We start from the raw sequence: 15369 nt of genomic DNA on the forward strand, positions 1-15369 counted from the left end.
AGGTTATGGTAATCCTCTTTGATGCCAATTTTATTTTAATATTACATATATATACTTCCCAGTATGATTTTATTTATATAAATGCTCAAAATGGACTAATTAAATCTCTGGTGACAGAATAGCAATTATCTTTGGGGTGTAATGTGTAATACTTCTGGGGTGCTAGTAATGTTCCATATCTTAATCTAGGTGGTGGTTACTTCATAAAATTTTATCAAGATATATATGATATATACATGATTTGTTCCCCCTTTATATATGTGTTATATTTTAATTAAAACATTTGCTTAGAAAATTTCCAGACTCATGCTTGGACAGTTCAAATATCCAAATGTGTTTCCATGCTCTTGTAAGCAAGTGATCCTCTCTGATGGTGATTTTAAAGATAAACCTGTCTAAATTTCCCTTATCAGTTATTAGAAGCTCTGCCTCCTACAAGTGTGTCTAAATTTTCTTTTCATTATTTTTTCAAATCCCTTTATTTATTTAAATTTATTTATTTATTTGGCGGCATTGGATCTTCTTTGCTGCATGCAGGCTTTCTCTATTTGTGGCGAGTGGGGGCTACTCTTCGTTGCAGTGTGTGGGCTTCTCATTGCGGTGGCTTCTCTTGCTGTGGAGCATGGGCTCTAGACATGCGGGCTTCAGTAGTTACAGCATGCAGGCTCAGTAGTTGTGGCTCGTGGGCTTTAGAGCGCAGGCTCAGTAGTTGTGGTGCACGGGCTTAGTTGCTCCACGGCATGTGGGATCTTCCTGGACCAGGGATCGAACCTGTGTCCCCTGCACTGGCAGGTGGATTCTTAACCACTGCACCACTAAGGAAGTCCCCTTTTGATTTTTTGATATCCTTTGCCTAAGAGATTACTATATCTTGTAGTGAGTTTTATAAGTTTATTCATTGAGGAAAGTGATGTTTTCTTTGATTCTTCTAAATTTATTTTCTCAATTTGAAAGAGAATTCTTTTTCCCTAAAACTTAAAACTCAGTGTGATAAGGCATTTTTCTTTCTTACATTATTTAAAAATATATATACTATCACATTCTCACTGTCTTCACTTTTGTAGCATGCAAAATGTTATTCTCTTTCACTTTAATTCAAAAGGAACCTCTACTCTTTGTCCTTCTACTCTTCTCACTTCTAATGAACCCACTCTGGATCTAAAATTCTAACATTTATTTTTGGGGGAGTTATGGCCAGTATTGCACAGTGATTCTAGTTGTACTGCAGTTTCATAAAAGGACAATGTCATAATGTATTAGTAAAGTACAAATCTTATCCTGCTTTACCAGCTTACTAGTGAAGCTGTTTTGGCCTAGCCTGACTTTGGATTTTAACTATTTTTAACTATCCTTGTTTGTAGAGGCATTCTTTGATGCACAAATGAAAGGAATTAAAGTTAGGGATTATTAAATGTTGAGTTGGTTTGGCATGTAGGATGCTGTTGAATACATCTACAGTAGCATATAAATACAAGTCTTTGTCTTTAAAAAAAACCCACAAATTTTCATTTGAGATGTTTGGAATACTTCACAAACATCATGGCACACCCATTTGGCCTGCTTACCCCATTGGAATATCATTTTGTTTTATTTATTTATTTATTTGTTTGTTGACTGTAGAACAGCCTTTATTGTTTGCAATGCAATGTGGAAGAGGAGGGGATACCACAACTCTGGCTCCTAGGGCAGCTCCACAGATCTGAAATCAAAGAAAGCGTGAGTACCCCAGGAAGGAGCCTGCTGAACCCTGGTTTTGCCCTGCTCCTTGGAGCCCGGTGTCTGGGCACTTGAGGTTAGAACCCACGGACTGGACGCCTTCCGTGCCGAAGATGTGACACCGGGAAGGCTGGAGCCCTTTCCCTCAACCTCCATACATTACCGGGACTGAGAGGAATGTCATTTAATAAATGACATCACAATTCACAAAATTGTATTGATGGCATAAAAAAAAGTCCCAAAATATTTACTAGTAGAGGCATGCAACTTTCTATTTTTTAAAATCTGAGCTCTAAATTTTCCCTTGCCTTCCTAAATTCTGCTCTTATACACCCCAAATAAGATGGTACAAAATGCTTCTTCTTTCAGTTGGTCATGAACTTGGGTGGCTTTAACTGTCTCTGGATTATGGTAACAGAATAATGGTTCACCAAAAATAGTCACATTCTAATCCCCATAACTCATGACTATGTTATGTAAAATGGTGTATTAGTTTCCTATTGTGATGTAACAAAATATCACAAACTTAGTGTCTTAAGACAATATAAATTTGTTACTTAGTTATAAAGATCAGAAATCTAAAATGGGTTTCTGTGGCCTAGAATCAAGGTGTTGATAGGACTGTTACTTCTGTAGGCTCTAGGGCAGAATTTGTTTCCTTACCTTTTCTTGCTTTTAGAGGAGACCTATATTCCTAAGGGTGTGGTCCCCTCCTCCATCTTCAAAACCTGCAGTTTAGCATAATATGCATATCTCTCTCTGACTTTGACACTGACCCTCCTGCCTTCCTCTTTTACTTATCTGGACCCTTATGGTTACATTGAATCCACCCAGATAACCCAGGATAACATCCCCATCTGAATATCCTTAACTTAGTCATATTTGCAAAGTTCCTTTTGCCATCTAAGATCATATCTTCACAAGTCCTGAAGAGGAGGATGTGGACATCTTGGAGGACCATAATTCTGCTAACCAATTCCATTTTGTCTAATTTTTAAGTTTATTACTATAAAATTTCTGATAATACCTTATCTTTTTTTTTTTTTTTACTCCCTCTTGAACCCATTCCAATTAGATTTTTGTCCCAAAACTCTGCTGAACCATTTTTGTCAAAACCACCAGTGACCTCCAGGTAACCAAATCCAGCAGGAGTTTTTCAGTCTTAATTTAACCCAAACTTATTACCAGCTTTGACACAGTTGATTCCTCCCTCCTTCTTGAGACAATTTCTTTCTTTGCTGCTCCAGATCTCTTCTCTAGCTACATTCTCTCTCCAGGTGATTTCATCTAATTTCACGGCTGTAAATATCATCTGCACACTGGCAATTCCCAAGTTACATGTTCACTCAGGGCCACACACCCAAATTCCAGACTTGTGTATTTAACTGCCTATTTAGTATCACCACTTGGATAGATAATAAGCATCTTAAACCTAAAAACTGATTTTCAGCCAAAACCTGCTTCTCCTTCTATATTCTTCATCTCAGGAAATGGTTCCATCATTCACACAGGTACTCAGGCCCAAAAATATTGGAATCATCCTTGATTTCTCCTTTTTTTCTTTATTTCACATCCATTCCATCATAAAATATTTCAAAATATATTCTTTATCTGACCACTTATTACTGCCACCATTATTAACCTGATCCAAGCCATAAACTTCTCTCACTTAGGCTATTGAAAAAGTTCTTTAATTGGTCCCCTCCTTAAATACTTGCCACCTTCTTCCCTCTCCAAAATATATGTGCCAGACACCGGGGTGATCCTTTAAAAGGATCATGTTCCTCCCTTACCCTAAACCCTGCAACGGATTCATTCACATAAATCTAGACTGAAATCCCATGGCCTACAAGCCCTACATGGTCCTGCCTGTGGCTACCTCTCTTACATTATTTCCCAGTAATGCTGCCTTGCTCGCTGCTCAATAGCTATGCTAGCCTTTCTATTCCTTAAACATGTTAAGCACACTCCTGTGGAAGGTCCCCTCTATGTAGAATTCTATTCTCCTACTACCACCAAGGTTAGCTCTCCTACTCACTCAGATATTTGCTCAAATGTCACCTTCTCAGAGCCCTTCTCTGAGCACTCTACCTCTCTCTCTAAAATAGTACTCCCATCATTCTCTGTCCCTTACCATGCTCTGGTTTTCATTCGGTATACTGTATAACTATCTGATGTTATAGTTTTATGTTTTAAAATCTGTAATCCTCACTAAAATTTAAGTTCCATAATGGCAAATAATAAGTTTTGTCTTTTATTGTAGCCCTAACACACAGAGCAGTACCTAGCACAGAGTAGGGGCTCGATAAGTTGAACAATGGAATATTTTTTCCTTTATTTGTTATTTTGATCTGCCACTATGTACCCTATTTTAATCCCTAAGGGCACAAACGAATGACAATCTTTAGTTTCCAGAAGCTCTTGATTTAGAAGAAGAGACATTTATACACACAAATAATTACAGTTCAGGGTACAAAGTACATAATTTATATACAGGAGGCAGTAGAGATGATTATTAGGAAAAACTGTAGAAAATTCAACCTAAGCAGAATTTAAAAGAATGAATTAAATTTTATTAGGCAGATGTAAGTAGAGTGGAAGGGAAGGCATTCCAAGATAGTAGTATATGTACAAGCAGAGAGGCATGAAATAGCAGGTTGTATTTGGGGGTCTATAAAGAGTTCAGTATATTGGAATAAGTGGTGTGGTGAGAAAGGTGTTAAAGATGATGTAGGTGAGGAGGGAGGACTCAGAATATGAAGAGCCTTACATGCCATGCTCAGGAGTGTAAATTTTCTCTAGTAGCCAGAGAGGAAGCTCTAAAAACATTTAAGATGGGATTGATACAATTTTCATTCTGGTCATTTCACTCACACTTTAGAAACGCCATTCTAGCAGCCTTATTGGTGCCAGAAGTAAGAAATTCATCTTGAAATAGTCCAGATGAGAGGTGATGAGAGCATGAAGTAGAAATAGTTGATGGAAAATAAAAGGATGTATGAGACTGTCATAATTCTATGAAAAAATTTTTTTATGATCATACAACTTTTGGCTTTGTTTCTATACTGAAAAAAACAAACTTCTAATATATATCTGGTTTCTCCAGCAGACATTCTTATTGGGAAAAGAACATACTGATCAGGCAATTCAAGTAATCCAGTTGCGATGGCAATTTATTTTTTATATTTACCATTTACCTTGTGAGCTTTGCTAGTAAAGTCAGTTTTTTAGAGACCCATCAGCCCTGGATAAAGTGATAACTTTAATTTCTGAACCTGCAGAATTGAGAACAAGACCCCTTGGTAACATCTCCAAAGTACTGAGATCCTTCAAAGTCTTAGATAAATAGTATTACTATTTATGAGAGGAATTATTAATAATAAACTTTTTACACCGCTGTACAAAAATTTTGTAGAATTTATTAGGAATTTCAGAAAAACAAGCTTCAGTACTATAGCTAATACATAATTTGAATAATAAAATATCTTATTTTATATTTAAATACAATGACTTTATTTCCAGTAGCATTCTCATTAAAAACAATGAAGTATTTTCATTTGTTAAAAATGTATTTATCAATAAAAACATAATAAAGTATAATTTGTAGCATAAATGTAAACTAGTCAATTTATCTCCATTGCCCATGTTATTATTTACCTTTATCTTATGGTTATAGTGTTTTAATAATTAACAAATGCATAAATATATGATATATTTACAGGAGATTCTCAAAAATAATGATTCCTTTTAATAGTTACTGTTATACATCATCAGTGTTTTCTCTGTGATCCGGATCCAACATCAGGATGGATTGGTCCTTGGCTGGCTGTTCTGTAACATAATTTCAGAATATTCTTTAACTGTAGTATTCATAGACTTTTTTAAGGTAAAATCTGTAACGTGGCTCTCCTTACAGATTACAGACTTTAATAAGACTAAACTCATAATTCAATTTCTCAAATGCTACATATACATCAGTCTCAACATAGTGACTACTACTTTATATAAGGCATCATACTAATCATAATAGTTCATAATCTTTACTCTTTGGTAAGATGTGCTTAAGAGGTGCTTTTTAAAATCATCTTTTTTTACAAAAAGAAGAAAATCAGGCTGCTATGGTTTGCCAAAAAGAAGAAATTCTAAATTTTGGATAGGACAAAGTTTGGGCTGAATAAGCACATCTAAAGGGGATGACACTGAAGTCAAGTCTTAAAGAATAGTAGGAGAGAGACATTTACGAGCAAGTCCTGTGAGGCAGTGGGAGAAGAGTGGGCCTTGGAAGCTGCAAGAAGTTCCAGGGAGACCTGCCTGCTATTCAGGAGTGTGTAAATTATGAGCTGTGGAGCAACTGGAGATAAGGGTGAAAAGGTCTTGAATGTAGTTCTCTGGAGATTTAATTTTATCTTTTAGGTGATGTGTAACTACTGAGGTTGGGTTTTAAGAGAGAGAGTGATATGTTCACATTTGTGCTTTAAAAAGATTACTCTGGTAGTGGTGGTGTGAAAGATGCAGTGGAGCGAGCAAACAGGAAGGCTGTTGAAATGGTCTAGATGAGACATGATGAATTCTTAAACCAAGATACTATCAGTAGAAATGGAGAGAAGTGAGTGGATTTGAGATGCACTTTATTATTAATAGGATTTATTGACTAGGGGTAAGGGAGAATGAGAAGCCTGGATAAGATACAAATTTCTCTCTGGGAAATTTGGTATATGATGGTGTCATTAATTGAAATAAGAATTGTAAAAGGTAGAACAGATTTTGGGGGGAAGATGGGAAATTGTAAACCCTAGTTCGCCACTGAACAGTTCTGAGACTTGAGAAAATTACTTGATGTCTTTAGCTGAGAAGATTAAACAGAAGAATATGAGTGACACCATTTGGCACAGTGCTTTTTAAGGATAGGAACCCAGTAAGTGTGAGTTTCCTTTCTTCTAATTATATCTCAACAAGGTTCAGTTGCCACAAAGAGTATTAATTGATTAAATATTAACACTCAGTAAAGGGCTTTGGAAGAACTCTAGAAACAGTTGTACTTTTATGGAGTATAAAATGGTCAGAATATTAAAAAAAATTTCAGTTTCAAATAAATCTCTGCATTTTATTGTAGTCTGAAAAATGTGGATAATTTATATATTCAAAGCCCACGTATAAAAAATCATAAAATCTCAACCAATATTTTCAAGTATTTAGTATGTGCAAGTTTCTATGAAGTAGGCAGATAAATGAAAAATAGCCTCTCAGATTACAGTTCCAAAGAAGATTATTCACATATAAAGACAACTAACAAAAGTGCATATGGAGAGGGCAGAGTCAAGATGGCATACTAGGAGGATGCAGAATTCACATCTCCTCACAACTAGGGCACTTACCAGGCACCGATGGGGGACCATGGACACCTAAGGGGATGGGAGGAACCATCAGTGACCGGTTGTTTCAAATATAGTTTTATTTCTCCTAATATATTTTTTATCTTTCTAATTTTATTTTGTTTTTTATTCTTTGATATTGTACTGCTCCGTTTTTCTTTCTTTCTTTCTTTCTTTCTTTTTTTTTACCACTCCATGAAGCTTGAGGGATCTTGGTTCCCAGGCCGGAGGTCGGGCCTGAACTCCTGTGGTGGGAACTCCAAGTCCAAACTGCTCTAACAGAGATCCTCAGACCCCAGGGAATATCAATTGGAGTGAGGCCTCCTGGACGTCCCCATCTCAGCACCAAGACCTGGCTCTATCCAACTGCCTGCAAACTCCAGTGCTAGACGTCACAGGCCAAACAACCAGTAAGACAGGAATACAGCACCAACCATCAAAAAAAAAAAAAAAAAAAAGAAACAACAAAAAAATATGTTACAGATGAAGGAGCAAGGTAAAAACCTACAATACCAAATAAATGAAGATGAAAGAGGCAACCTACCTGAAAAAGAATTCAGAGTAATGATGGTAAAGATGATCCAAAATCTCAGAAACAGAATAGAGAAAATGAAAGAAACATTTAACAAAGATCTAGAAGAACTAAAGAACAAACAAACTAACAGTGATGAACAACACAATTACTGAAATTAAAAATACTCTAGAAGGAATCAATAGCAGAATAACTGAGGCAGAAGAACGGACAAGTGACCTGGAAGAAAAAATGGTGGAAATAACTGCCAGGGAGCAGAATAAAGAAAAAAGAATGAAAAGAATTGAGGACACTCTCACAGACTTCTGGGACAACATTAAACACACCAACATTCGAATTATAGGGGTCCCAGCAGAAGAGGAGAAAAAGGAAGGGTCTGAGAAAATATTTGAAGAGATTATAGTCAAAAATTTCCCTAAGATGGGAAAGGAAATAATCAGTCAAGTCCAGGAAGCACAGAGAGTCCTATACAGGATAAACCCAAAGAGAAACATGCTGAGACACATTAATCAAACTATCAAAAATTAAATACAAAGAAAAAATATTAAAAGCAGCAAGGGAAAAGCAACAAACAACATACAAGGGAATCCCCATAAGGTTAACAGCTGATTTTTCAGCAGAAAGTCTGCAAGCCAGAAGGGAGTGGCAGGACATATTTAAAGTGATGAAAGGGGAAAACCTACAAGCAAGATTACTCTACCCAGCAAGGATCACATTCAGATTCAATGGAGAAATTGAAACCTTTACAGATAAGCAAAAGTTAAGAGAATTAGGCACCACCAAACCAGCTTTACAACAAATGCTAAAGGAACTTCTCTAGGCAGGAAACACAAGAGAAGGAAAAGACCTAAAACAACAACCCAAAACAATTAAGAAAATGGTAATAGGAACCTACATATCGATGATTACCTTAAATGTAAATGGATTACGTGCTCCAACCAAAAGAGATAGACTGGCTGAATGGATACAAAAACAAGACCCATACGTATGCTGTCTATAAGAGATCCACTTCAGACCTAGGGACACATACAGACTGAAAGTGAGGGGATGGAAAAAGATATTCCATGCAAATGGAAATCAAAAGAAAACTGGAGTAGCAATTCTCATATCAGACAAAATACACTTTAAAATAAAGACTATTACAAGAGACAAAGAAGGACACTACATAATGATCAAAGGATCAATCCAAGAAGAAGATAAAACAATTGTAAATATTTATGCATCCAACATAGGAGCACTTCATTATGTAAGGCAAATGCTAACATCTATAAAAGGGGAAATCGACAGTAACACAATCATAGTAGGGGACTTTAACACACCCTTTCACCAATGGACAGATCAACCAAAATGAAAATAAATAAGGAAACACAAGCTTTAAATGACACATTAAACCAGATGGAATTAATTGATATTTATAGGACATTCCATCCAAAAATACAAGAATACACTTTCTTCTGAAGTGCTCATGGGACATTCTCTGGGAGAGACCATAACTTGGGTCACAAATCAAGCTTTGGTAAATTTAAGAAAATTGAAATCATATCAAGTGTCTTTTCTGACCACAACTCTATGAGACTAGATATCAGTTACAGGAAAAAATCTGTAAAAAATACAAACACATGGAGGCTAAACAGTACACTACTTAATAACCAAGAGATCACTGAAGAAATCAAAGAGGAAATCAAAAAATACCTAGAAACGAAAGACAGTGAAAACATGATGACCCAAAACCTATGGGATGCAGCAAAAGCAGTTCTAAGAGGGAAATTTATAGCAATACAATCCTACCTCACGAAACAAGAAACATCTCAAATAAACAACATAACCTTACACCTAAAGCAATTAGAGAAAGAAGAACAAAAAACCCCCAAAGTTAGCAGAATGAAAGAAATCATAAAGATCAGATCAGAAATACATGAAAAAAGAAATGAAGGAAACAATAGCAAAGATCAATAAAACTAAAAGCTGGTTCTTTGAGAAGATAAACAATATTGATTAACCATTAGCCAGACTCATCAAGAAAAAAATGGAGAAGACTCAAATAAATAGAATTAGAAATGAAAAAGGAGAAGTTACAACTGACACTGCAGAAATACAAAGGATCATGAGAGATTACTATAAGTAACTATATGCAAATAAAATGGACAACCTGGAAGAAATGGACTAATTCTTAGAAAAGCACAACCTTCTGAGACTGAACCAGGAAGAAATAGAAAATATAAACAGACCAATCACAAGCACTGAAATTGAGACTGTGATCAAAAATCTTCCAACAAACAAAAGTCCAGGACCAGATGGCTTACCAGGTGAATTCTATCAAACATTTAGAAAAGCACTAACACCTATCGTTCTCAAACTCTTCCAAAATATAACAGAGAGAGGAACACACCCAAACTCATTCTACGAAGCCACCATCACCCTGATACCAAAACTAGACAAAGATGTCACAAAGAAAGAAAACTACAGGCCAATATCACTGATGAACATAGATGCAAAAATCCTCAACACAATACTAGCAAACAGAATCCAATGGCACATTAAAAGGATCATACACCATGATCAAGTGGAGCTTATCCCAGGAATGCAAGGATTCTTCAATATACGCAAATCAATCAATGTGATAAACCATATTAACAAAATGAAGGATCATATGATCATCTCAATAGATGCAGGAAAAGCTTTTGACAAAATTCAACACCCATGTATGATAAAAATCCTCCTGCAAAATGGATTAAAGACCTAAGTGTAAGGCCAGACACTATCAAACTCTTAGAGGAAAACATAGGCAGAACACTCTATGACATAAATCACAGCAAGATCCTTTTTGACCCAGCTCCTAGAGAAATGGAAATAAAAACACAAATAAACAAATGGGACCTAATGAAACTTAAAAGCTTTTGCACAGCAAAGGAAACCATAAACAAGACCAAAAGACAACCCTCAGAATGGGAGAAAATATTTACAATTGAAGCAACTGACAAAGGATTAATCTCCAAGATTTACAAGCAGCTCATGCAGCTCAATAACAAAAAAACAAACAACCCAATCCAAAAATGGGCAGAAGACCTAAACAGCCATTTCTCCAAAGAAGATATACAGATTGCCAACAGACACATGAAGGAATGCTCAACATCATTAATCATTAGAGAAATGCAGATCAAAACTACAATGAGGGGCTTCCCTGGTGGCGCAGTGGTTGAGAATCTGCCTGCCAATGCAGGGAACACGGGTTCGAGCCCTGGTCTGGGAAGATCCCACATGCCACGGAGCAACTGGGCCCGTGAGCCACAATTACTGAGCCTGCGCGTCTGGAGCCTGTGCTCCGCAACAAGAGAGGCCGCGATGGTGAGAGGCCCGCGCACCGCGATGAAGAGTGGTCCCCACTTGCCGCAACTAGAGAAAGCCCTCGCACAGAAACGAAGACTCAGCACAGTCATAAATAAATAAATAAATAAATAAAAGAACGTGAATTTCTTTAAAAAAAAAAAAAAAAAAAAACTACAATGAGGTATCTTCTCACACCGGTCAGAATGGCCATCACCAAAAAATCTAGAAACAATAAATGCTGGAGAGGGTGGGGAGAAAAGGGAACACTCTTGCACTGTTGGTGGGAATGTAAATTGATACAGCCACTATGGAGAACAGTATGGAGGTTCCTTAAAAAACTAAAAATAGAACTACCATACGACCCAGCAATCCCACTACTGGGCATATACCCTGAGAAAACCATAATTCAGAAAGAGTCATGTACCAAAATATTCATTGCAGCTCTGTTTACAATAGCCAGGACATGGAAGCAACCTAGTTGTCCATCATCGGATGAATGGATAAAGAAGATGTGGCACATATATACAATGGAATATTACTCAGCCATAAAAAGAAATGAAATGGAGGTATTTGTAATGAGGTGGATGGAGTTAGAGTCTGTCATACAGAGTGAAGTAAGTCAGAAAGAGAAAAACAAATACAGTATGCTAACACATATATATGGAATCTAAGGAAAACAAAAAAACGGTCATGAAGAACCTAGTGGCAAGACGGGAATAAAGACACAGACCTACTAAAGAATGGACTTGAGGATATGGGGAGGGGGAGGGGTGAGATGTGACAGGGTGAGAGAGTGTCATGGACATATATACACTACCAAATGTAAAATAGATAGCTAGTGGGAAGCAGCCGCATAGCACAGGGAGATCAGTTCGGTGCTTTGTGACCACCTAGAGGGGTGGGATAGGGAGGGTGGGAGGGAGGGAGATGCAAGAGGGTAGAGATATGGGAACATATGTATATGTATAACTGATTCACTTTGTTATAAAGCAGAAACTAACACACCATTGTAAAGCAATTATACTTCAATAAAGAGGTTTTTAAAAAAAAAACCCTCCTGGAAGTAGGCATAGAAGGAACTTACGTCAACATAATAAAGGTCATATATGACAGACACACAGCCAACATCATTCTCAATGGTGAAAAACTGAAACCATTTCTACTGAGATCAGGAGCAAGACCAGGTTGTCCATTCTCACCACTATTATTCAACATAGTTTTAGAAGTTTTAGCCACAGCAATCAGAGAAAAAAAAGAATCCAAACCGGAAAAGAGGAAGTAAAGCTGTCACTGTTTGCAGATGACACGATACTATACACAGAGAATCCTAAAGATGCTACCAGACAACCACTAGAGCTAATCAATGAATTTGGTAAAGTAGCAGGATACAAAATTAATGCACAGAAATCTCTTGCATTCCTATGCACTAAGGATGAAAAATCGAAAGAGAAATTAAGGAAATACTCCCATTTACCAGTGCAACAAAAAGAATAAAATACCTAGGAATAAACCTACCTAAGGAGACTAAAGACCTGTATGCAGAAAACTATAAGACACTGATGAAAGAAATTAAAGATTATACAAACAGATGGAGAGATATGCTATGTTCTTGGATTGGAAGAATCAACATTGTGATAATGACTATACTACCCAAAGCAATCTACAGGTTCAATGCAATTCTTATCAAACTACGAATGGCATTTTTCACAGAACTAGAACAAAAAATTTCTCAATTTGTATGGAAACACAAAAGACCCCAAATAGCCAAAGCAATCTTGAGAAAGAAAAACGGAGCTGGAGGAATCAGACTCCCTGACTTCAGACTATACTACAAAGTTACAGTAATCAAGACAGTATGGTACTGGCACAAAAACAGAAATATAGATCAATGGAACAGGATAGAAAGTCCAGAGATAAACCCAGGCACCTATGGTCACCTTATCTTTGATAAAGGGGGCAAGAGTATACAATGGAGAAAAGACAGCCTCTTCAATAAGTGGTGCTGGGAAAACTGGACAGCTACATGTAAAAGAATGAAATTAGAACACTCCCTAACACCATACACAAAAATAAACTCAAAATGCATTAAAGACCTAAATGTAAGGGCAGACACTATAAAACTCTTAGAGGAAAACATAAGCAGAGCACTCTAAGACATAAATCACAGCAAGATCCTTTTTGACCCACCTTCTAGAGTAATGGAAATAAAACCAAAAATAAACAAATGGGACCTAATGAAACTTAAAAGCTTTTGCACACCAAAGGAAACCATAAACAAGATGAAAAGACAACCCTCAGAATGGGAGAAAATATTTGCAAATGAAGCAACTGACAAAGGATTAACCTCCAAAATTTACAAGCAGATCATGCAACTCAGTATCAAAAAAACAAACAACCCAATCCAAAAATGGGCAGAAGATCTAAATAGACATTTCTCCAAAGAAGATATACAGATTGCCAACAAGCACATGAAAGAATGCTCAACATCACTAATCATTAGAGAAATGCAAATCAAAACTACAATGAGGTATCACCTCACACCCGTCAGAATGGCCACCATCAAAAAATCTACAAACAATAAATGCTGGAGAGGGTGTGGAGAAAAGGGAACCCTCTTGCACTGTTGATGGGAATGTAAATTGATACAGCAACTGTGGAGAACAGTATGGAGGTTCCTTAAATAACTAAAAATAGAACTACCATATGACCCAGCAATCCCACTACTGGGCATATACCCTGAGAAAACCATAATTCAAAAAGAGTCATGTACCACAATGTTCATTGCAGCTCTGTTTACGATAGCCAGGACAGGGAAGCAACCTAGGTGTCCATTGACAGATGAATGGATAAAGAAGATGTGGCACATGTATACAATGGAATATTACTCAGCCATAAAAGGAAATGAAATTGAGTTATTTGTAGTGAGGTGGATGGACCTAGAGTCTGTCATACAGAGTGAAGTGAGTCAGAAAGAGAAAAACAAATACCATATGCTAACACATATAAATGGAATCTAAAAAAAATCGTTCTGATGAACCTAGGGTGCAGGACAGGAATAAAGACACAGATGTAGAGAATGGACTTGAGGATACAGGGAGGGGGAAAGGTAAGTTGGGACGAAGTTAGAGAGTAACATTGACGTATATACACTACCAAGTGTAAAATAGATAGCTAGTGGGAAGTAGCTGCATAGCACAGGGAGATCAGCTTGGTGCTTCGTGACCACGTAGAGGGGTGGGATAGGGAAGATGGGAGGGAGATGCTAGTGGGAGGAGATATGGGGATATACGTATACATATAGCTGATTCACTTTGTTATACAGCAGAAACTAACACAACATCGTAAAGCAATTATACTCCAATAAATATGTCAAAAAAAAGTGCATACGGAGTATGTGTATAAAAACAGAAATACTACAGTAAAAAGTTCAGAGGAGGGTGAGAGTATCATAGCTGGATTGGTCACAGGAGACTTCATGGGAGAAGTAACATTAAGTTGGAGCTTTGATGGTTGTACCTGAAGAGCAGAGCAAAAATATAGTGTAGATAGGAATTGGGCATGAATATAAGTGAAGTATAAGAAAAACATGAAGGCAGAACAGAGTATTGCAAACTGATTCCAGCCAAACACTCTAAATGTGTTTGGCTGGAATGGAAGATTGACACTGTAAGAGGAAAGGCAGGTGGGACTACAAATTGTTAGAATAATTCCTGTTTTTTAGAAGGGAAAGTTATACTTTGCATGTAAATTTCATGTAAGTACTTTCTGGAATGTTATTTTTTTTGAGACAATTTAAACTTATTAAGATAATCATTATGGTGGCAATAATAGTAATAATTTAGCTTAACATGTATTTAGCATACATTATGTTACAGGCTCTGTTTTAAGTGTTTTACATGGGTGATTATCTCACATAATCCTCACAGGTGCTCCATGGGGATAGATACTATAATTATTAAGTTGATTATGAGTGTTCAGTGAAGGGATACAGGAAAGAGCGGGTTGAATACTTTTCTTCTGAAAATCTCAGAACTGCACTTGCTCTAAGAAATAGTAGCAGATTGCCTGTGCTATGAAAGATACTGAGAAGGCTTCCTGCTCCAAATTATTCCTCTCACTCAAGTGTTAAAGTGCCTGAAATCCCACTATTAGAAATTCATTATTGTTCTTTCCAGATAATGGTTTTAAATGATTGAAATGGTTTTAGATCTTTTAAAATGATTTTTTGAAATGGTAAAGTGTCTTTTAAAATTCATGCTAAACACCTTAGCAAGAATGAATACATCAGTTTACTTCTATTCCCGAGATAAACCCAGATCAGCACCATCAATCACTGGTGTGGGGAAACAAACCCCAAAGGGCAATAGAATGGGGTAAATACACAAACAGCAACAACAACAAAACCACACATGTGTGGGGTGG

The 15369-nt window shown here is 36.8% G+C and overlaps 1 protein-coding gene across 1 annotated transcript in view; it reads right to left on the bottom strand.

Moving 5' to 3' along the window:
* Nucleotides 1-683: 683 nt before the first annotated feature.
* CEP126 (centrosomal protein 126) overlaps nt 684-15369 on the bottom strand; it is a 129301-nt gene continuing 114615 nt past the window's right edge. Inside the window, 2 exon segments of the mRNA XM_082410095.1 lie at nt 684-5523; nt 5525-5547. Of these exon segments, the coding sequence (XP_082266221.1) occupies nt 5487-5523; nt 5525-5547 (60 nt within the window). The 3' untranslated portion in view covers nt 684-5486.

The sequence above is a fragment of the Balaenoptera physalus genome (assembly GCF_965194825.1).
Source record: "Balaenoptera physalus genome assembly, chromosome: 10".
Taxonomy (NCBI): domain Eukaryota; kingdom Metazoa; phylum Chordata; class Mammalia; order Artiodactyla; family Balaenopteridae; genus Balaenoptera; species Balaenoptera physalus.